Source organism: Eubalaena glacialis, chromosome 5 (genome assembly GCF_028564815.1).
Source record: "Eubalaena glacialis isolate mEubGla1 chromosome 5, mEubGla1.1.hap2.+ XY, whole genome shotgun sequence".
Lineage (NCBI taxonomy): Eukaryota > Metazoa > Chordata > Mammalia > Artiodactyla > Balaenidae > Eubalaena > Eubalaena glacialis.
Window position 1 is genome coordinate 5,941,460 of NC_083720.1, and position 24,587 is coordinate 5,966,046.

At 37.8% G+C, this 24,587-nt stretch overlaps 1 protein-coding gene across 1 annotated transcript in view; it reads left to right on the forward strand.

Moving 5' to 3' along the window:
* The first annotated feature begins 216 nt into the window (after window positions 1–216).
* SLC7A11 (solute carrier family 7 member 11) overlaps window positions 217–24,587 on the forward strand; it is a 90,073-nt gene continuing 65,702 nt past the window's right edge. Inside the window, exons 1-5 of the mRNA XM_061191082.1 lie at window positions 217–493; window positions 4,088–4,214; window positions 8,234–8,349; window positions 15,102–15,227; window positions 19,740–19,839. Coding sequence (XP_061047065.1) covers window positions 217–493; window positions 4,088–4,214; window positions 8,234–8,349; window positions 15,102–15,227; window positions 19,740–19,839 — 746 coding nt within the window. The remainder of the gene's footprint in view (window positions 494–4,087; window positions 4,215–8,233; window positions 8,350–15,101; window positions 15,228–19,739; window positions 19,840–24,587) is intronic.

Sequence of the window (24,587 nt, forward strand, 5' to 3'; positions counted from 1 at the left end):
TAGATTGCGGAAGGCGAGAATACACCTTAGAGTTTTTACCTGGGAGCACACTAGCGCTGAGAAAGAATCTGAACGCAAAGAGGAAGAGATCAGATCGGTCAGTCACCCCAAGAGACACCAAAGTTGAAAGTTTGGAGGTTTTATTCTTTTAATTTTTTTTTTTTTTTTTTTTTTTTTCTTTTGCTCTGTTTCCTTTTTTCCCTGCGGGTCACTACCATGGTCAGAAAGCCTGTGGCATCCGCCATCTCCAATGGGGGTTACCTGCAGGGCAGTGTTAACGCGAGGCTGTCTTCCCTGGGCGGCAAGGAGCCACCTGGGCAGGAGAAAGTTGTGCTGAAGAGGAAAATCAGCCTGTTGAGAGGGATCTCCATCATCATCGGCACCATCATCGGAGCAGGAATCTTCATCTCTCCGAAGGGCGTGCTCCAGAACACGGGCAGCGTGGGCTTGTCCCTGGTGGTCTGGACGGTCTGCGGGGTCCTGTCACTGTTTGGTGAGTGTTGCTGCTTCGCTGGGGGTGTGTCTGTGGGGCTGGGTGCCGTGCTCTCTGGGAGGACAGAGGGTGATTTCTAAGGAGGGAATGAATGGCCAAGGCTCCCCCAGATTTTCTGATCTGGGGGGAGGTATGCGAACTATCCACGCACACTCTCCACTGTTGGAGAATCCTGAATTCCCTGAAATTGCGACCTGTAGGCTGTGCTCGCTTTTTCCTGACTAAGGTAGATTATTTTCTGATTTTTCCCTGTGGCAATGAACATCAAGCCTAGCTTTGATGACCCAGTAAAATACAGGCAAGCTTTCTGTACCAGGCATTCGTGCTCAGTTACCTGTGTTTGGGGCATCTTGGCAGCTGGCGCACTGAATGAAACACCTGTGAAGTGAAACCCGGTGTGGCCTGTTTAGACACAGAACTGAGTGTTCAGCAGAAGTTTTACTGACTTTTTATTGGCAAAACAAATGGGTGGCAGTCTTTTCCTTTCTAATGTTTTAACTTCATGCGCTTGTCAGTTCCCAGTATTCTTTCAAAAGTCCTTATTGTGGAAAGAAGTGTGATGGCATATAATTCAGTTCCTTTTGTAAATGAGAATATTGCAAGGGTCTGAGCATATTTCGCATTTTTTTCAACTTTTCATCTCTCCCCAGTACCCATAAACCTTTGCAATATAAACTGTAAAATCGGAATTGGGTGTTAGTTTGCTGTGTTTGCCCAGCTCTGTTTTCTTCATTTCTAGTTCACTTGGTCTTCAGAGACACAGGTCATTGGTCCACCTGTCTGCTGAGTTAGTCTAAACAGAACTGGTAGAAGAAGTATGCTTATTAATTTTTCTTCAAAAATCTAGATCTCTTTTATTGACTTGACAATTAATAGTAAAGAGGTAATAAATGTCCCCTCATGAGGTGGGCACATTACTAGAAAGCTACCTGGGTTAGTTGTGAAGGTGACAAAAACTGGTGAATGGTCAAGAAAATTAAATTTTATTTATGTTATGGGAAAAATGTCTAAGACATATTTGCTCTTCTCTGGCAAACAGTGTATTCTGATTTCAAAAGATACTGTTCTTTGTCCAAACTCTAGGACCAAGTACTAACTCTTGGTCCTACACGGACCAATCTGTTTATTCTTAAGGCCTTGTAGTGTTTTCAGCGTTGGTTTGAGCATTCATCTAGAGAACTCAAACTTCCGTTATTAGGAAGAAGGTATTTCAAATAAAACTTGTTAAAACAAACGCTGTATAGAAAGACCCACAGAGGAATTCTTTTTGGGTTATTTTAGCTTACAAAGAGTTCGTGGTATTCATATGGTGTGGCATGTACGTTTATAGATGAACAAAGAGAAACTTAACTGTTGATCTTTCTAAATGACTGTGCCTCCTCAGCCTTTAATCTTCTCCAACACATGGTATATTCAGAACAAATCAGTGTCTGATAGGAGAAACCATAACCAGTTTCCTGGATTTTGCAGACTGTGTGCATGCAGCTCCCACTATGTGATTCCATTTTTGTACCCAATAAAAGGTTATTCAGATATAATAAAATGGATGGCTCTGAGCATTAACTAGTTAAAGTGATGAAAGTCATGTTGACCTGTACTAAGAAAATATGCTTCTGCATAAGTATATCATCTCAAGAAGTTCAGGGAAAAAAAAAAAAAAAGCTAAAGGGACTAGCTTAGTTTATACTTGAGTTGGTATTCTTTGATTACTAACTGCAGGGAGAGTACTTCTGTACTAACCTACTTATCTATATTTGCATTGCATTTATCACTTAAGTTACTAGGAACTTTTGATAGGAGTGCCTTCTTAACAGGAAGCAAAGCAAAATATAAGGAAAAAAATCCTTTGTCTTAGAACTCTAGAACTCTGGGACTAAGAGTTAAGAATTTGTATATTGGATTTACAGTGTTTTTTAAAGCCAGGGTCAATACATAGATTCTTACAACCTATTTTGAACTTTTTTCATCTGGGTAAAATGGTTATGGAGCTTGAGACCTTTAAATGAAAATTTCATTTCTCCAGAACTCAATTTAAACCTGGGGCAACTATCCTGGAGTTTCAGCAAAGCATACAAAGGTCTAGGTATTGATTCTTGGGGGATAAATTCTGAGGTACCTAAGACACTTTCCAATAACGTTTTATATTGGCTGCTTCTTTGTACAGCCTGCCAACATGGTGACTGGTTTCCAACAGAAAGTGAGTTGCAACTAGTTACAATTAGTTATAAACAGACAGGCTGTGTCAGTGATCCCCAAATATCAATCTGTAGACTAGTTACTTTAAAATTAACCTGTGTGAATTTTAAAATAATAGATTTTCTTGGATGCCTCTATTGGAGAGTCTGGCCTCTCTTGGTTAGAGAGTAGGTCTGGGGTATAGCCTTAGCATTTGTTTTTTGTTTGTTTTTAAATAAAAAATTCTCCCCAGGTGACTCTGATACAGTACTAGGTTCAAGAATACAATAAGTGATACAGAAATACAATAACTGACACTAAGATTTTGCTGAATATCCAAATTACATTCGTGTTGGACAGTTCTACCTGAAGCTTTACTGATTAGTAATAATTTCCCACACTTTGAGTCCCCAGAGCAGGCCAGGCAGAAATTACGTCTTACATTTGAGTACTTAGCAGTATGGATAGAACTTTTCACATAATGTCAAAATATATTTTTCATTTTCTTGGAAATTAATTGCTCACATTAGTAGGTATAGCTGTATTTCATGAGGTGCTTTCCGTGTGTCAGGCCCAGTGCTGTCCTTGGCACCCATTTTATATTTAAACACACAAACTCCTTGTGATGTGAGAATTAAGATCTTTATTTTACAGAGGATGAAACTGAGGTTTGGGGAGATTATATAACTTGCTCAACTCTCTGTGAAGTTTATTGCTAAATGTTAAAATTTGGTCTATAGTTAATTTTACCTAACGTATGTAAATATGTCATAGCACCTCTTTTTTAAAAGAATGTGTTATTTCAGCCATACAGAGTGTGTACTTCGAAGACATGCGAGAAAAACTTTCCTAAAAACAGAATATCTGCGTCAAAATTCATTTTGTTGACAAACAAAATATATCCTACAAATTAAATGAAGCCTTCCAAAGCCTTGAGTCCATACTTCTCTGGAGAACAGATGAATCTTATTTATTTTGACATGCCACAGAAATATCATTTATTAAAAGGATTCTCAATATAATGAGGTCAATTTGTGATAATTCCTTGTCTTGATGTGAAGTTCTTTGAAAAATAGGTTAGTAATATTGGCATCCATCTACTCTTTTTCTCTTGTTGTCAGGTTTGAGATTCAAAATTCTTAATAATATGATATTGTTTTAGAAGTTTGTCCTTACTATTTCAAGTAAAATTACATTGTTTGAATAGAATGAACTAGATCTCAAATGTGAGGAAGTTGCAAGAGGAATCTGGAGGCTCTTAGGAATTCGATGACTGTTATTAATTTTGAAAAAGGATGTCATTCAGATCAAAGGATGTAGTAACATCTCACACAACAGAAACATTGTTGTATCCATTCTACTGCTGGATGACTTGGTAATATTTTAACTTTTCACCTTTTTATTATAAATATTTCACAGGAGCCTTGTCCTATGCTGAACTGGGAACAACTATAAGGAAATCTGGTGGTCATTACACATACATTCTGGAAGTCTTTGGCCCATTACCAGCTTTTGTGCGAGTCTGGGTAGAACTGCTCATTATACGGTAAGAACCTACATACAAAAAAATTAAGGAAAAATAAACCTATTCATTATACCATATTTTAATCACCTTGATTATTTTTAAGTAGTTAGAAATATACATGTCATGTGATTATGTATGTGGTAAACATGTCTACTTCAGGACATAAAATCTGTGATGGAATACCTTTCTCAATTAATGTGTTTAATGCAATTTTGCCACTGGCGGTAGTTTGCCAACCCTGCCAAACTTTTAAAGCATCTGCTTTTTGTTAACATTCAATTATTCTCCATGACATTTTCAGGACAGATGCTGACTTGAAAAGGATATGAAGCATCAAAATCTACCTTGATAAATCAGACCTTTTGTTTGATTGTAAATCATAATTAGACAAAATTAAATGTTATGTTATAGGAACTCGTGTTTTTCTTCTTGTAGATTACACCATTAAGCCATCTTAGTTTACTCAGTTTTCGTGACTAGGAAACTTCTGTTCCTAACAATTTAGTATGTCACCAAGTTTGTTTTGTTTTGTTTTTTTTTTTGGCTGCATTGGGTCTTCATTGCTGCGTGCGGGCTTTCTCTAGTTGTGGCGAGCGGGGGCTACTCATCATTGCGGTGTGTGGGCTTCTCATTGTGGTGGCTTCTCTTGTTGTGGAGCACAAGATCTAGGCACGCGGGCTTCAGTAGTTGTGGCACGTGGGCTCAGTAGTTGTGGCATGCGGGCTCTAGAGCGCAAGCTCAGTAGTTATGGCGCGTGGGCTTAGTTGCTCCGCAGCATGTAGGATCTTCCTGGACCAGGGCTTGAACCCATGTCCCCTGCATTGGCAGGCGGATTCTTAACCACTGCACCACCAGGGAAGCCCGTTACCAAGTTTTATACTCTATAAAAGAACAAAACTTCACTTGTCACAGATGACTCATGTCCTCATCTTAAACAAATCAGTGAACTACAGTTGCGAAAAGCTTTTTTGCGTTTATTGTTGTAAGAATACGTTCCTTTTCCTGATTGCCCTCAAACCAAATAATGCTAAGTCACTCTGAACAGCAAATTTCCTCCAACTTTGTGGGAAACTTATGATGTCACCTGAGAAGTTTAAAAGTATCCTGAAGGCAAACAGCATCCATGAAACGTGACTAGCACGTTCTGATTGCAGAGTTTAACATAAATAAGGAGAGAAACTTGCTCTTACTGTAAACTTATCAAACTTACACAGCTGAGAGCTCCTGTGAGCTTTTATCCTGTCAAGTGGGGCTAAGTGGCAAATGCAGAGCTAATAAGTATTGACTTCACACTAATCTTGGTTTTTATAGTTCTAGGAGTCTCTTTTTTATCAAAGAGCTTAGAGTAGTATTTACTTCTTTGTTAAATCTGTTCTCATTTTAGACAATTCTGCATTATTTAAAATTTATTATAATGAAATAATGATAAGGAGGTATTTTGTTCCTTTTCTAAACTCTGGGATTTGCCCAGGATGTGCCTTCCACTCTTTTCTGATAATCTGAATATTACTCTTCAAAGGTCAACTTAAATTCTATCATTTCCACAGTTAATTTCCTGTTCACCCTAGTTTATAGTATGTCTTTCCTCTCTTAATGCTTCTGAAAAAAATGCAGTCTCTTCTTCTCATTTGACATTGAACATGATGTCATATAACCTTACTTAATATTTTAGGAATCCATGCTCTGTTTCCCTGTTAAAACTGCAAGTATTTCAAGCATATAAGACCAGGTCTCACACCTTTTTGTAACCCTTATACTACTTACTTCAGTGCCCTGATGATCAGATATTAAATTCTTTTTGAACAGGTAACTGAAAGATTAAGGTTATCATATTTTGAATACAACATACTCAGCATTCAGATGACTACACTACTTATTTAGAGTGCTGGCCTGTCAGGACAGTAGGCTTTTGGAGCCTGATGTAGCTGGACTTGAGTCCCGCTTTAGTCATGTATTGGCTGATTGTATTGTCAGTATGATGAGCATGATTATTCCATTTGCAGTAGTAGCACCGATACAGTGCTTATGCATTCACTTATTCATTCCACAAACTGCTACTAAATGGTGAATGGCAAGTTAAAGAGACCTGAAGTGGAGTGAGCCATGGTTCCTATTCTCAAGCAGCTCATAATCAAATGTTACTTTAATCACAGGACAGCTACTTCGTGGGGTGTGTGTGTGTGTGTGTGTGTGTGTGTGTGTGTGTGTGTTTACAGAAGAAATTACCTAGATATATTCTAGAAGCTTTTTTAATGAGTTCATATATTTCTTTGTAATAATGGACTCACATTACTCAACTGGTTTCTCAGATAGGCAGAGTAATGAATGGCTTGAGGGGTGACAAGATACCTAGGTACTTTAACATTTCTCTTCCATTGAAAACACCCATGGTACCTAAATACTTACTATTAAAATTGTACATCAGATTAAGTCACTCTTGTCAGAATTAGTCTGTAAAAACAAATCTTAAGGAAAAAACATCACACATCAGGGGTCATTTGATTGAATTCACACATTCACTATATATTCAATATTCATTGGGTTTCTACTGTATGACAGACACTACTATACACTGAAGATGAAATAATGATTAAGATGGACACAGCCTTGTACTCATGGATCTCAGGGTCAAATGAGGGAAATAGTTATGAATCAAGACATCACATAAGAAAATATAAAGTTACTACTGTGATACACACTGTGAAAGAGAAGCCATGAGGTTCCGGAAGAGAATATACTCCGGGAGATCTAACCCAATCAGAGGACTGGAGAAGCTTCCTTGGGCAAAAGACTGAACTAAGACCTGAGGTATAAGAAACCGTCAGTGAGTTGCAGGGGCCTCAGGCAAAGGGTATTCATATCCTTGTGTGGGAGGAAGCACACTGAAGAGGAAGGAAAAGCTTAGAGCAGATAGAGCCTTGAATTGAAGAGTTTTTGCATATCCTGAGCATGTTTTGAAAGCACTAAGATGTCATGATCAGATTTTAATTTATACGTCCAAAATTTATAAATGATGGCGACCGAGAAAAATAATCTTGTTGGGGTAAGGAGGAGGTTCTCTTGGAAAAGAAAAAAAAAATCAAGAAATCTGTCGTGCTAGTACTGGCAGGTCAAGGTTGGAACACATAATGGTGGTTGGTTTTCTGACAGTTAGGAGCTGGACATGGGTGTTGTATAACCATGAGAAGGAAGATAAGCTGAAAGGGAAGACAGGCAGGACAAAGTAGGTAATATCATGGACTTGCCTGTGTATCTAACAAATATGCATTCATATATAGATATATTTAAACTGAAAAGGCATCTGTAATTTTTGTATAGAAATAGTTGAAAAATTAAGATAGAATGGTTTGTTACCTATTTCACTATATACCTGAAGTTATTGCATTTTCTTATTTCATGCATGTTTTCTCCATTTGTAAAATTACAAGAGTACTTTTATTTTTCAATGTATACTTTGCATCTAAATATTTCTGTGGAATTAAGAATAATCACTTGGCTCTTCAAGTTTTGGTCTGTATGGAAAACCAAGACTAATACGATATCAAGCACATAAGCATATATTTGCAATGAACACTTATTAGTACTAATTTTTATAAGGTGAGTTTTGTGTTCCTTTTCTGACCATGCCCCAGCCCATTAGACCTGCACTGTTAATGCATTCATACTGTGCTGGAGTTTAATTGTTGACTTACTGAGAAAGAAGATTGCTTCTTGTGAGGCCCACCTCTGTCAGGATCTCAGGTAATAAACTAAATTTTTAAGAAAAAGTCAAATATGGGAAGGCAGGGGCAAAACTAACAGTACCCAGCCTTGTACCCAAGGAGATGTGAAGTTTAAAAAGTAGCCACCAAAATTGTAGACAATATTTCATTTGGAATGTCTATGACAACCTAATCAAATATGGAGTTCTGAAAATCACAGACTTCCCTATTTAATATGTTCCATATGCTGAATAATATCACCTCAAGGTAGAAAAAGTTTAGTGAAGATGCTTTTTTTTTTCTGTAGTTAACCTAAATATGTTTTTTTTTTTTTTCTAGCCCTGCAGCCACTGCTGTGATATCTCTGGCCTTTGGACGGTACCTTCTGGAACCATTTTTCATTCAGTGTGAAATTCCTGAACTTGCAGTCAAGCTCATTACAGCTGTGGGCATAAGTGAGTATCATAGGTGTAAATATGAAAAAGAAAAAAAAAATCCCTACAAAAGTCATTGGAGACAAAGTTTCTTGAGACTTTTTATGTGGTGGGACTGCTCCCCACATAGTGTTCTTCTTGCTTACAGTTCATTGCCGAGTTTGTGTTGGAAAACAAAGAAAAGAATAAAGAGTTGGAGTGATGCCTGATATGACATTACATGCCCGTTTTGCACTGGGTCAGTAGCTATGATGGCTAAGCTTTTAAAATAGGCAAACAAAACCACTTTGTTAGTAAAATAGTAACTGGATTGTACCTAAAAAGAGACTTTTACAAATGAAAACCCAATTTTTAAATGGATTCTGTATTGGAAAATATCCTTCCTCACCGATAACGTGTTGAATTATAACGCACTTAGCCTCATGGAATGGTGTTTGTGTGTTGGGTGTGTGTAGTGTTCATGCATTTTCTAGTGTTAGCAGCTGTCACTCTCAGTGTTAGGATTTTAGCTGTCCATCGATGGTCACAAGAGTCTTCTTCCAGTATTTGATTATTAGTAGTGTTTCTCAACTAGGAGTCTTCTTTATTGTCTCTAAATTAGGAAGTTGTTCATTTTCACCAATGGGCACAGATATTAGAACTTTTTCTAAAAAAGGAAATTAAAAAAGAGGAACATGGCCAACATGACATAAGTGATATGAAGCCCAATATGACTCTAACTTCCTGTTATAAGAGTCAACATTCCAAACTCTTAAATATGATGGGAGATGATCACTTACTTGTAGATACTAACTGAATCACTGTTTTCAGAATCAATATGATCCCCCTTGATTAAGTTTGACCTACTTGGAGATAGAGAGCTCCCCAGGAATAATTGAACTGCATACCCATGAAAGAATTTGTAGTTATACATGGCTGAAGTATTTCAATAGAACAACGAAGAGAGAGATGAACATCTGACAGTAGAGGGGTGAGTGGTTAGTTAGCAGGAAAGAGTTAGGAAATCCACATAGAATATCTCTAGTGCTGGGTACATGTATTTCTGAACTTAAGTAGGTTCATCCTGGATTCTCCCCCTTAATTCATGGAACATACACAAATAATTGGTCGGTGAAATCTTTGAAGGGAGACAAAGAAAGATGCTCGAATTAGACATTTCTGAGTTCTGGAAAGGTAATGGTGTTCTTGATTCATCTTGCCCTTGATACATACTACAGATGTGAGACTTGGGGACACATCACTTCAACTTTCTGCACCTCAGTGTTCTTACCTTTAAATCATGCCCAGCCTCGTCAGGTGTCTTGTGAAGATTAAATGATAGTAAAAGAGACACTGTATATAAAGTGTTTTGGAGAATGCCAGAAATTTTTTTTTTTTTTTTTGCCAGAAATTTTTTAAGAATGAAGTTACAAATGGTAGCTGTTTATACTCTTGTGGGAAAACATCTCCTCAAATTCCATGAGACCAGGGGCTTACTCACTGCTGGGTTTCCAGCCCTTCCCATAGCACCTAGCATGTTGTTTGTGCTCAGTAAATATTTATTGACAACTGATTTTTATGAGAAGAGGTCTAAGAATTTTTCTCTAGTAGAGAAGCCAATAGAATGCCTGTGTGTTAAACTTGGAGGATTACACATCTTCAGGTCTCTCAGGCAGCAAGAAGATGGAGGCGAATAGTTTGCTCCGATCTAACACCATGAATTTTTGAATTTTTGAATTTTTGAACCATCTTAGCATAGTGGTGATAACTCAGGCTCTGGAGGCAAACTGCCTGGAATTGAAAGTTAGTGTCATCATTTCTTAGTTATGTGATTTAGGGCTAAATATTAAACCTCTTTAAGCATCGGTTTTATTTATTGGTAAAATACCTGTGAAAAGATAATTTATCTTGAATGGCTGTGGAAGGATGAAATTAGTCAGATTTTTAAGACTTAGCAGAGTGCCTTAACCAACCACTTGAGAAATGAGAGTGGGGTGGTAGGGGGGCATTACTAAATACTAATTCACCCTCTCCCCTTTTAAAAGTACTCTACTTCGTTTCTGTCAAATTAATAAAAATGAAAAGTTTTGGCTTACCCCAAATCTTGTCCATTCTGGTAAACGTATCAGGCACATGGAAGTTGAATGGGGAAATCTTATATATTCACATTTGTCTTCTCTCCTCCAGCCCAATACTGACATTACTCCCTTTAACTTCTATGGAACTCCATGAATTTTCACTCTCCTTGTAGCTTCAATAAACATTGAAGTATGTTCAATATTTGAGATGATATTTAGTTTTTTGGTTCTGCTCTCCTGAAACTAGACCCTGTTTAAGTATACACTCGAATGGCAGAATATTATAATAAAAATACTTTCCTTAAAATGTGGGATCTAGTCTCAGATGCATCCCTAACAACCTCTCTCTCCGTCTCAATTTTCTTACTAGTTTAGTTTACGTAGGTGAGTAAAGAGCCCTACCTTCTTCCCATAACCTGTGGGAATAATTGGGGGAAGCAAACAAAGTAACACTAATGATTGCGATGTGAGAAAAAGAAATAGCCATTTCTACAAATGCAGTACTGTACTTTCTTTTCTAAAACTGTACTTTCCTGGCATCATTAAATTACATGAAAGAAACTCTAGGCCCGGTTCTGTGCTAGCTTCTCAAACATTGTACATGGAGTGGCTCTTTATAAATCTGAAATTGGACTATCCCTACTCCTTTTCTACCGTAACTAGATACCATGACAACCAATTCTTAGGTAAATACATGTCGTATTGAAATATACAAGGACTGCAGAACAGCAACTATACCCTTCAGGAGGATGAGAAATAAAATGTGAAATCAAAGTGTCCTGAAATCCCAGCCAAGATAAACATGAACCTTAGCAGAGAGGAAGAGTCACCGGGAGTTTGGAAGAACTAGGTATATTAGTGAGATCGTATGTGTCTTTTGAGCTACTTCCTCATTGTTACCTGTGAACGACTGGTAAAAGTGTGGACTCTGGGGTCAGCTTACTTGGCTTCAATCCTATCTTTACACCTTACCTTCGTGAACACGGGCAAGTTAAGTAATATCTGGATTCTCAGCTGCTCATCAGAAAAATACCACCAGAGATGGTAACCACGTCATAGAGATAGGATTAAATAACATTATCCATGTAAGGTCCTTGCACAATGTCTGTCATATAACAATAGTATATATTTATTTAAGGCTTACCATTTTTATTCCCAATAGTGAGATCCTAGATATAGTCTCCCTGCTTTATAAAGGTTGTTTATTGCTAAAAACCTATCTGAAATTAATGTATCCAGGAAACAAATGCAAACAAAGAGATAGAGGCGACCCCGGGCAGCTGCTACAAAGAACAGTGGAACAATTCACTTTAGCTCACCGTGTCGCATCCATATGGTGTCCGTATATTTTACCAGTTTAGCACAGAGCAGTCAGAAGCCAAAAGCCAGGGAGAACCTGAAGCTGGGAGATAACCCAATATATCCAGGCTCGGTAATCTCACTCTGCAAAACAAAAGACAGACTTGAATTACGGAAGTGCAGAAAGAAATACTTGCCAGTCCTTAAATCATGGTACCAGTTTTTAACACTCCTCGTTGCTGCATTTCAGTTCTTAGGAAGCGGCGTCATTAATAAATAAATAAAAACTATATGTCCCTCTGTTTCCATTTTGGTAACATTTAAGGTAAGCAACAATAATAATAATAAGCCCAAATTGATACAAGTAATTCTTACTGCATGAAATTAGCAATCATTATTCAAAGGAAGTAAAGCTAGGCTGAAAGCTTGCTCAGATTTCTTTGATGATTACAATGTGGATAGATAGTGTATAAAAACCAAAGTATTGTAGATGTTGTTTCAGAAACTCTGAAAACGTGTGTTTAGTGAATCCCAACTCCCTTTTCAGTATTGTTGGATAAGCAATATACGTAGACTTAAATTTCTCTGTAAAGACACATGATGAAACAGCAGTTTCAGCCACTGGAGGACCTTCACAGTGCCTCTGTACTGGCTACCTTGTTACTTGTTAATCTGTATCTCTTCAGGGTCATAGAGGTACATCTCAGCTGGAATTTGGTGTATGGAATAATGAGGGCAATGTCTGGATGCTCAGATAAAGCAGGGTTTTGAGAAACCTTTGAGAGAAATCAGGCTTAACCAGAATTTTTATTTCAGCTGTCTGAGAGGAAAGCAAGGTGAGATTATCCAGTCATAATATTTGTTTGATTTTGTCTTCCATTTTTCTAAGAAAACTTTACAAAATATAAAATTCCCAAAACTCATTTTTTTTCTATTTCAATAGACATTGAATGTAATGCCTACGCTCTTTATGAACGTAACAAACCTTCTTTCCTCTTCCCAAATATATAGAGGTTCTAAATATGAGAATGCCTCTCTCTTTTCCCTCCCCCTTCCTCCCTCCCTCCCTTTCTTCATTTTCTTCCTTCCTGTTCTCCCTCCCTCTATTCCTTTTTCTCCTTCCTCGTTTTTCTCCCCTCCTCTCCTTACAACAGCTCTTTTCTATTGTGGAGTACTCTCAAAAATAGTGTTTGGGGTTTTAGGAGCTCTAGTTAAAAGAAAACAGTGCTCTTTTGTTGTTGGTGGGAACATGCACCCAATTATTTTCAGATCAGTGCTGAATCTCCTTAACTAAAAAAATAATCCCTTTCTTATCATGACTCATTTATCACAGAGTAATTTACATAGAAAAAGGAAAAGAATCACTGGATGATGAAGATGAGCACAGAGTTGCATTAAATTATTTTCAATATATTAGTGTTTTGTATAGGGGAGAGGAAAATAATTATCTTTTATCTTTTCACTGATAAAATAATGCACTTGGTGATTAACAATAGACCTGTCTATTTCTTCATGTTTCCAGCTTCAAACATAGATAAAATATTTCTCTTAGCTTCCCATGTAGCTTATTCAGGGCTCCAGCCTTTCTAATCATTCTCATCATTAGTCCTTTGAAACATTTCTTCATTAGTAACCTCCTATCTAACTTTTCATGGTCCCTTATTCTTCCCATCTTTGAGTTGTTTTCAAAAATGAAAATTGCTTTTATTGATTTTTTTACTTAATACTTCATGTTCATTATAAAAATTATTTTAAATCATGTAGAAAAATAAAATTTTAAACTTGAAAATTATTCAGTATTCTATCATCTATAGATACCTTCTGTTAATGTTTTGGTAAACACTCATTCAGAATTTTTCCGTTCCTTTCTCTCTGTCTTTGTGTCTTTATCTTGCTGTCTACATATCAATTTATCATCTACCCATCTCTCTGTAATTTGCTGTATTGGTCAGTAAAACGTCATGAACAATCTTCCATGTAATAAATATTTAACTGCATCATGATTTTAAATGGCTGCATAGTAAACCCTTAAAAAGGTATACCTTAATTCGCCTTCCTTTAGGGGGCTAGGTTATTTTTTAAATTTTGCTATTATACATTGTGTTGATACATTTGCTCCAATTCTTAAATTCTGAAATGAGCTAATGATTGTATCAGGCAATTGGAACTATGAAGATCACTCATTATTGTACATATGGAAAGCTTCCTATTGCAACCTGAACTGTAAGAATTCTGTGTTTGGTTTTATCCTCCAAGAAGTATTTTCATACATTTTTGTTATTTGTTTAGGGAGAATACACCTTTTTAAAAATAAAGCTTATAGATAATAACTACAAATGTCAGGTATGAAGTAGCTTTTTGGGCAGTGGAGGAGGGAGCAAGTAACACTAAGCATAAGGTTTTAGAAAGAGCGTAAAGTTGAAATCCACTGTCTAGAATAAGTCACTCCAGCAGTGTATAGGAGGCGCGGTTTGAGAATATCGCCATTCATTTCATTCCTCTTTGGCCGAGGGTGGTTTTTTAAAACTGAGGATCCAGCTCATTCATTGATTCAACAAAACCATGTTGATGATCTTCCTGGGCCAGGGATGAAGCTGGATACTAGCAAGACAGAGATGAATAATGCTTGTTCTGCCCTCAAGGTTCTCATGGTCCACAGTGCGGGGAGAGTGAATAGTTGAATACTACTCGGGACACTGTGGACGGTATCACCAAGAAAGGGAAATTCTGCTGGCTTCAGACCCAATGTGCATCTGGGAACTCTTTTGGATTCATCCCTTGTAACATTTTTTCCAAGTTCCAAAACATATCTGGGAAGCCTATACATTTAGGGTAGGTTGAAAGTCACTCCTGACTGTGCTGATTGGAAAGTGGAAAGGAAATGCAAAAGGTGCTGTCTACAGCTAGTCCTGAAGGTGAAGAATCACGTCCCAGCTCACACATTGCCCCTTCTTGAGTGTGATGCCGAGCTGGCAGGTGACTATGCACAAGATCAATCATTGAGCGAGGAAAGAGTTGCCTGCTGTATCAAGCTGAAGAGTCACATTCAACAATCTCATTGCATATGATGACTTCGGGATTTGCTTAGAAGGTATTTTTATATGATTATTAGGGCGCTACAGTATTTGTCCACTCTTATTGACATATACAAAGAACAAGAGAGAACTTCTTACTGTTCACAGGTTTCATCCAAGCCTCTGAAACTTCAGTGTGCATAAAAATCACCTAGAGATCTTGCTGAGATACAGATTTGTAGTCCTTAGGTCTGGTGTGGTGCCTGAGATTCTGCATTTCTCAACTGCTTCCAGGTAATGGCAACACTGCTGGTTCACGGATGGCACTTTGAAGAGCCACAACCTAAGACGTCTTCATACCAGTGATGATTCACCTTTTCTAACTTCATCTATTTGTTTGCAGCAATGGTGATGGTCCTAAATAGCATGAGTGTCAGCTGGAGCGCCCGGATCCAGATTTTCCTAACCTTTTGCAAGCTCACAGCAATTCTGATCATTATAGTCCCTGGAGTGATGCAGCTAATTAAAGGTAGGGACTGAAAAGTAAATGCTTTTTAAAATACGTTTCTGCTTTTGGTCTCTTCTAACACTAACTTTCGCTTGTACTAGCAGAATCCCTTAATTAGTCTATCTGTTCATGGAACTTAGACTCTGTGCTGTCATCTAATTGATATGAAAGCCTGCAACATTGGGGGTTGAGTTGGTATTTATAGCTGAATGGCAACAAGAGGATTAAGACTGGGCCAAGCAACAAAATAAGGCATCAGTGAATTTTCTCTTGGTCTAAACTATTTGTAGTGAAAACACAAAGGGGGAAGGAAAAATGAGCCATTAGTTTTAACTACAGATAAATATGTCTTCTTATTTTTACTTAAAGTAGTTCAACCACAATATTAAAGATTAGAGAGAAAAAGATATCTGGAAAATAATGAAAAATGATGAATAATTATTTTACGGTTATTATTCCTTTTACCTTGAGAATGGATTCTTGACAGAAGGAGAGTCAGATATGGGAATAGCATTCGCAAAAAGACAAATATTATCTGACAATAAAGATAGCTGTAACAATGTAAGTTTTATTGTTACATTATTTTTAATGTAAAATCTGCATTTCTGTGGAAATGTAACACCATCTTCTGGGAGTATTTGCCTTATAGACTTGCCTATTAAATAAGAAAAGATGAGATGGTTGAGGGTGATGTCATTTAGAGTTTCAGTTCTAGGTAAGAAGGCACAGGCAATTGCTTGGATTCAGGGGACGTTGTTGGATGAGAAGGAGGTCCAGGTGAGTTATTTAACTAACAATGGGCACAATGGTAGGAAATAAGTAGGAAAGTGAGATGAAATTGTAAAGGAGTGACATATAACTTGAGCATGTTAAGTATTTAATGTTGACATCGATATTGTCTGTTCCAAGAAAGGGAATTTATAGAGAAATTTAATGAAGTGGCAAGAGAAGAATTACACAAGACAAAAGGAAATGCCAAAATTAAGCAAAAAAAATCATTGCTGATGGTAGAGGCATTAAACAGTAATAAAAGTGGAACAATTCGTCATTCTGTAGCTGGGGAAAGGGAGCTGCTGCTGTCCATTTAATAAGCCTTGTGGGAGAGCTTAGAGCTCTCCTGGCTAAATGTTTGCATCAAATCCAGCAACCTCAGCCAACGTAAACACAGTGAAGATGTTTAACACTATAGCTTACACTGAAGGGAAGACGTGGGCTCACTCTTCTAATTCACCTTGGCCTCCACAGAGCTGGCCTGCCCATATTTTATCTGACCCATCAGAAATGTAGGGAAAATAATCTGTTTTGCTGCTGCTTTCCTTTTCTGGGCTAACTCTTTAGACTTCTGTAAGGAATTTCTTCCATTTTTGGAAAGTGCAGAAACTCTGGGTCATGGACCCTTCTTTTGTTCTAGTTTAGGTTCCAAAAGATGATATACTATCCTTTAAAACAAAGATTTTTTTCTTTTCTTTTTTCTTTTTGATGTAATGTAAGACTGTAGTCAGTTTTTACCACTTATTTATATATGTGTGTGAGGTGAGGTGAGGTTGCCCAAATGGTGGTGTATTGCAAATTCCTTGAGAGCAAAAGCCATGATAGATTGTTTAGATTTGTTTTTTGACATTACAATAGAATGATCCTTTAATACTTATGATATTGTTACTGAACCAAACTTAGGTCTGCTTGCCCGATGCACAGCAAAGCCAATCTACTGACACCGAGTTGTGGTGAAGGAAAGTACAGTGTTTATTGCAGGGCCAAGCAAGGAGAATGGGCAGCTCAGACTCAAAAGACCTGAACCTCCGGATGGCTTTCAGGAAAGGCTTTTTAAAGACAGTGCGAGGGAGAGGGTCACAGGGTGCATGATCAGCTCATGCACCATTCTCTGATTGGTTGATGAGGAGGTAACAGGTAAGGTCACAGAGGTCAGCATTATCGATCCTCAGGTTGCAGCCAGTTTGGGGGCCACAAGATTGTGGTGATCATGCAGTTAGCTTCTTCCACCTGGTGGGGGTTTTAGTATCTGGAAAACAACTCAAGGGTATGACTCAGGATGTAATCTATAGCCCTTGAGGAGTAACTAAAAGACCTTGAGTTTGTTTTACGGTTAAACTATTACTATTTTGTTTTGTCTTGTTTGACTGCTTTCCTTTGTTTCTGCATTTTCTCACTTCTCTGATTAAAATTGCTCTTTGGAACTCGGGGAAGGCCTAGAAGGTTAAAGCTTTTCTACAAACAAGAGGCAGGGGACATGGGGAGTGGTCTGTCTCCAGGAAGGCCCCACAGGGTACTGCTCAGTTTCGATATCAGTGACCATGTTTCCTTATATCTCACTTAACAGAGAAGTGACCTGAGAATTTTACTACATTTAAAGTAAATTAAATATTTTGGAGAGTATTCTTAGCAGGTTTATTTACTCTATTACTATAAAACAGTGATTCTCTTTGTCTCTAACTTACCACACATTTCTCACATTAATATGAAACTTCAAGAAGAGAAAAATTTTACTTATACAGATTGTGCATTTATTCTAATCTAATGAGATCCAGAAACTAGCTGTATGTTCTGTATTCTCTTATGAGGATTTGTTAAACTTTCCTTTGAATATAATAACTTTCATCTTCGTGAGACTTCTGTTATGCAGCCAAAATATTCCTGAAACTTAGAAACACCTCTCTTTCGTAATACTCTCAAAATGGCCCTTTTCAGGATCTGTGCTTGGGATTCAGTCTTCACAAAGTTTGATATCTTTTATTGATTATTCAGTGCTGCACTCTTAGGAATATTGTCCCTTAAGGCCAAGTAGACCACAGATCATGGTAAAGCAATATGCAACAGATGTTTTTACAGGGTTTCCAGTATTTATATTTTCCTTCTATGAGGACACAGAGATGTTCTTGTAAAATAGGTATTTCTGAATTGACAGTATCATTTTTAAAAATGAACTGTATTTGGGAATTGGATGCTTTGAGGGGAAAGTCATGTAGTGGATAACTCAATATTCTCCATTTTGGGTCTCAAAACTTGCACGTTATATTGATACATGTGTTGTTGTCTGGACAATGCAGGCGAAAACTGAGATTTGAGTGAAGAGAGAAAGGGTCTTATGTATATCATCTACCTCCCATCTGCCTTTTATTTTCTTACGGGAAGGCCAGTTCTGAAACAAGTCACATTTCCCATTTAGATCATTTCATTTGCTATTTTCTTTGGGAACTAGAGACTTTTCATGCTTAACTTTGAATATTGATTGACTAAAGTAAATCTGAATTTCTATTTTTTAATTATCCAAAAGATATACAGGAAAAGTCCCATTATGATTTACAAAGTAGAGAAAACTGTTATGCATAAAAGTGCTCAGTCCAGGGCTTCCCTGGTGGCGCAGTGGTTAAGAATCCGCCTGCCGATGCAGGGGACATGGGTTCGAGCCCTGCTTCGGGAAGATCCCATATGCCGTGGAGCACCTAAGCCCGTGCGCCACAACTACTGAGCCCGCGTGCCACAACTACTGAAGACCGTGTGCCTAGAGTCCATGCTCCGCAACAAGAGAAGCCACTGCAATGAGAAGCCCATGCACCGCAATGAAGAGTAGCCCCTGCTGGCCGCAACTAGAGAAAGCCCGCGCGCAGCAGTGAAGACCCAACGCAGCCAAAAATAAATAAATAAATTTATAAAAAATAAAAGTGCTCAGTTCACATGTTGATGCAAAAATTTGTTTAAACTATTTATTTTAGAGTTCAGTATAGTTTCTTTTGTGTTTCTAGAAGGAAACCATGCCATTCTCTAGGAAAGGGTCTGCAGACTTTCTCTGTAAATGGGCGGATAGTAAATGTTTTCAACTTTGTGCGCCACGTGGTCTCTGCCACAACTATCAGCTCTGCTGGAGAGTAAAATTAGCCATAGACGGATAGTATCAGTCATAGGTAAATAAGTGGACCTAACTGTGCTCCAATAAATCTTTCTTTACAAAAGAAGCTTGGGGGTGTGGAGCAGATTTGTTCCCCAGGGTTTTCCAACCCCTGTTGGTATCTAATGAACTATAGGGAGAAAGCAGAAAGTAAGTTAAATGATGTGAGAAGGTGGTTCTTGGGTTTCATGCCTCCTCATTGAAGATAGACCCTTGAATATTTCTTCCCAAGCATTATATTATCATCATTTTTAAGAATTATATCACACTCCTAAAAACTATAGTTTACAGCCGATCCTTTAGTCTTCTTTCATGGTCAAACTCTGTTACGAGTAGAGGCATGCTTAAAAAAGAGATTGTTTTTGAAATGCCATTTTCCTCTTTGCCATGATTTTATTAAAATAAATGTGAGGTAGTGTTAGTGGAAATCAGTATACTTTTGGGACTCCTTCTCTAGAATGGATACAGCATTAATAAAGTTGGGAATGAGCAGAGAGTAAGAAATCTAGACCTGAAACTGTATAGTTCATTCCCAACACCCCCCCTCCCCCCCCATTCATGTTTATGGTTAAAGAATGAATAATAACCAATTCTTTGAAAAGTCCTAAATCTTTCTATTCTTATTGTAGGGCAAACACAACACTTTAAAGATGCCTTTTCCGGAAGAGATGCAAGTATTATGGGATTGCCACTGGCTTTTTATTATGGAATGTATGCATACGCTGGCTGGTAAGTTGATATCGCTATCAACTGGTGATTTGGATGGTTCATTAATTCCTTCAAGTACTTTAAGTGCCAAGCAAGGTGCTAGGCAAATGTGAACAGGCATAATCCAGTGTGACATACTTTACTTGAAGTGAGAAAGATGATGTGGCTCCCTTCACCAGGCCAATTACCGTGCACACAACTTAACACAAACATCACATCATTTCCAGTCAAGGCAGCTACCAGATTTAACCTGATAATGTAAAAAAGAAACAAATGCTGGGTCTTGAGAACCAGTACAAATCACTTATAAGTATGGATCAGTAAGGGCATAAGAGCGCCACAAGAAATTAAAGATTAGTATTGATACTTTGTCAGAAAGCCTCCCAGCAGAAGCTACAGAGGTGTACCCAATAGTGATTAATTAATTTACTCCACCCTCCCATGAGAAGGAAATAATTCAGATACAGAAATAAGTAAGATGTTCCCAGGAGGTAAAATGGTACTCTAAAGGCAGGGAGGAGAAAACAGGATAGTGAAATCAGGTGTACTAGATAATCTGTTACATTTTAAAGGACCTTACAAATTCCTTAAAATTTCCTCAACACTTGAAAACAAAAAAATGCAGGAAGGATGAATAAAATCACTGTGCCACAAGTACATTTCCTTAAATCCCTGTCCAACTGTGATGCCATTCTGGTTGAAGCATTAAAGCTTTGTATTCATGTCTTGCTTTGTTCAGGAACTTGAATGACAATAATCATGACCAGGAGTGGGATTTTTTTCCTAATTACATTTTACTGATCTAATAAGATTTAGTTGAAGCGACTACTGCAAGAAATCCCATTAGGTAGAAAAATACTGCTTAAACATCAAAATAATTGTAATGCAATTAAATTTCATTGTTTTGGAATAATTACTAGCAATATTTCTTCTTTATTATTTATAGAGCTAACAGTTGTACAGTTGCTGTGAGAATGTTCTATGAGTCTAAAAATAATGAACTACACTAGCTCAAAAATTATGTAAATGCATTTCAAATACAAATACAATTTCCTTTTGTTTCTTTTGTTTTTAGGATCTTACCTTCCAGCTAATGCATGGAATATAAAAATATTTTTACCCTGTTAATCTCACTGAATTATGGCAATAGAGCACTTGAGGAGAATTAGGAGAGTACAGGAACTAAAAATTTTAATATGGTATTTGAAGCAAAATGTTTGAAGTTCTTAGAAGACTGTAGCTCTAAAAAGTCTAGTGTAAAATATTTCTGTATTCTCGAAATATTTTGATAGCCATTGCGTGTAAGCATTACTCTTAGTATTTTTGAAGTCTTTTTATTTTTGTCCAAAGTACAACGTGGTGCTGAACAAAAAATAGAACGGAATTGTGCTCCCAGGGTTAGCAGCAGAATCATCTATTCTATGGCTATTCAGCCTGATCACAGCTCTGGCACCCTGGGGCACCAGCCAAGCCCTGGGAGGGTCACCAAGAGACACCAGAGCAAGCGGGGAGGTGACAAAAGCTTTCAGCTAGAGCCAAGTGTTGGGGGCTTGGCGGTATTCAATCAGGAATGCGGAATGTGGAGATCGTCACGAGGGAGATTTGATTAATTCTATTGAATGAAGTTTCTTTTGCCTGTGAGTACCATGCATCTGTTCCCACGGAATCTTAACAATATTCTTCTACCCAACTCACTCCCCTACTCTAAGTGCTGAATGTTCAGGTTACCTGCTTTACGTAGAGCAAATCTTCTCCACTTCTGTAAGCTTTTGAGGGCTGATAGATCTCTCCAAGTATAAAGACTCTTTTCATTTTGAATGATCTTATTATCTTAATCTTTAGTTTTGTTGATGCTGAACCCCAAATGTTACTCTTGTTAAAATGATTAAAAGATGACAATTTAGGTGATAATAAATGAGTCCAAAGAACTGCAAAATGGGGTGGAGGACAGGAAGTTTTATAGCATGAAGAGTAAGGAGCAAAGAAAAGAGAAATAGAAAATGAGTATGAAACAAGGAAATAATTATAGAGCCCAGAGCTGGCTTGGCGTTTGGCGGTTGAGTGGCTCCATCTTGAACCTAGAAATATATTTCAATACTCTGTTTACAGTGTAAATGGGGTTTACATGAACCTTTGGTCATACTTTTACCCGTCGAATCCTCATGTCCACATCCTAGTTTAAAGAACAGGAAACTGTTGGTTTTCTTGTATTCTAGAGGGTTCAATCATAGTGTAGGAAATTAAGGCCGGGATTTTAAATGGACTCTTACGCGTTACCAGTGGTTAACGTAGGGGGCAGATAAGTAACTGTTATGTCTCCAACAGGCTGTTCTGCTTCCTGAATGCTGCTTTGTGGATAGGTAGAAATCACCTGCTTGTTAATCTGTGGCCATCAGTCTTAGAAGAAGGGAGCTGTGTGTAGAAGAACTAGTCTGTTGGTTTAGAGTGCCAGAGGAAAAAGTTAATATCTGGATATAAATGGAACAAGATGGAGACTAAAAGAGTTCCCAAAGCAGGGGGTGTTTAGGCACTTTCCAAATGTGATCCTGCCTCTCTGACCTTTTTTTGTCTTTCATGATGGAATTACAAGACTGGGTTGTGGAATTATAAATTGGGTGCCATAAATGAGCCTCCACTCCCTGTGCTGCCCTGCCCTGACAATCTTTGATGCAAAAAAAGGAAAAAAAAAAAAGGGTGTAGGGCGCATTGCAAATAAGGAGACAGAAGCAGCTGTTGTCCTCAGAAGTTAACCACCCAGGGTGTAAGTAAATGCAGCAAGACCCTTGTTGTCTGGGAGGCCTTGATCCGTTAGTAAGTCACCCCCTATGTGTTGAATAGGAACAAGACACAGCCAAACCTTGGATCTGAATAGAGCAGGCTGTTGGTTTATGAGGAGCGCTGGACCTTTTTAGAATGATGAAAACTCCTTCACAGAAACATGATTAGGGGGAAAGAAATCATTAACCCAGCCAGGTCACAGAGTTGGGTCAGAACAACTTTTATATTATTGCCAACGTCTGCATTCAGAGAAATATGTCCGCCAGTCTCCCTTGTGGCCCAGGGGAACTCAATCAATTTCAGTCCCATATCCTGATCCAAAGCTAAATATTGCTTGGTGGGATTTTTTTTTTTTGAATTGTGTGATAGAAAATAGTTTTTTGGTCTGTCTTTTTTCTCCCTTTTAAATCCTATCCTCAGTGGATTTAGCCTATCTAAAGCACCTGCTGGGATTATTTTGTAGCATTGTGTCAAATCGAATCTAAAGAATAAGCTTCTTTTCAAAATAATTCACATAGTTGGGTATCAGAATGCATTGCCAGCTTTGCAGTGCCTTTTATACACAATCATGGAAAAGCTGGAACAATAGATCTTATGAACATTCTCTAGAGAACTTGAGGAGATGGGCTATGGACGCATGGCTGGAGACTTAGAGAGCATAAAGGTGTATTTCCCACAGGAGTGAATGTTTGGACCAAAATAAGAAGCTTTCTCCTTCCCACCTCCCACCCTGTCCCAAGCCCTTTCCTTTTCTCTACGGCAAAATATTTGAAATTGCGTTCTTTTTTTCATAAATATTTCCTTTCTCGCCTTAACATTGTTGGAAAAAGACCAGTTCTAAAATAACTGTTTAGAAGGAACTGGCTATTTTTGAAGTGAGAAGCCTGGAAATATTTCCAAGTGTGTGTGTGGTTTTTGCGTGGGTTTTTTGTTTTTTTGGTTTTTTGGGGGGTTTTTTGTTTTGTTCATTTTCTTCCTGTACTTCCCACTGCCTTGGGCTTATAACAAACACATCAGATCCCTCAGAGTGCATATACCAGATATAAGTATTGATTGTTGCTTGCATTCCTGGTGTAACTACAACCTCTATTTTTAGAAACTTACTTTCTAGTCATTAAAAAGTATCCTTGGCTGCTGACTTTTTAGATCACCTTTGGTGCTACTGTTTTCTCTCAGATATTCAAATGTTTCTACTTAGAACATGGTCCTTACAGTATTAGACACCTGAACTTTATTAAAAGATAAACTGAGGCATATTAAAATGTTAAGAGTTTGAGCAAAAATCGATATGAATTGACAGCATCCCGTCTTGCAGACAGAAAGGAGCTCCAGGGAGCTGTACAGAAGAGAAGGCTTTTATAGGCAGAAGGCCTATAAAACAGCCATAAAACAGCTTGGTTATTACAAAGTTATTTTCATTTAGGGGATGGCAGGGGTCTGTCAGGCAGAATGCTTTAATAATGCAATTCCTAATAGACTGGTTTCAGATTCCATTTCTGGGAGATCTGAAACTTTAAGTGAATTACAGTTTGGTTTGGTGACACGAGGCTTAGCATAAGCGACTCCATTTTGGGCCTGTTGTCTTGTGTTTTGTTTTGTTTTACAACCATGAACATCAACTGCCTATTTGTGAATAAAGGTGGAATAAGACAGGTTTTCTCATCTTTGTTTTAAGGTGTGAGATACCTTAATTATATTAAAGGCTGATGGGCTAATATTCCAGCCTCTTGGTTTTAGATGATAGAGAATTTGTCCCTATAGAACCATGCTTCTGTGGACCTATATAATAGCTATTTTATCTTCTAAGGAATAATAAGAGCATAGAGGAATACAATGAAAATGTGACTTTTTTACTTTTGGGAACGTTTCTAAGCCTCTGAAATGGAAAAGTAGAAAGGTCTTTGTATGTCTAGTTCTCTTCATTATGATCCCTTAGTTCTCCCATCTTCACGATCCAGTTATCTCTGTGTGCTTATTTGAGGAGTCTGCCT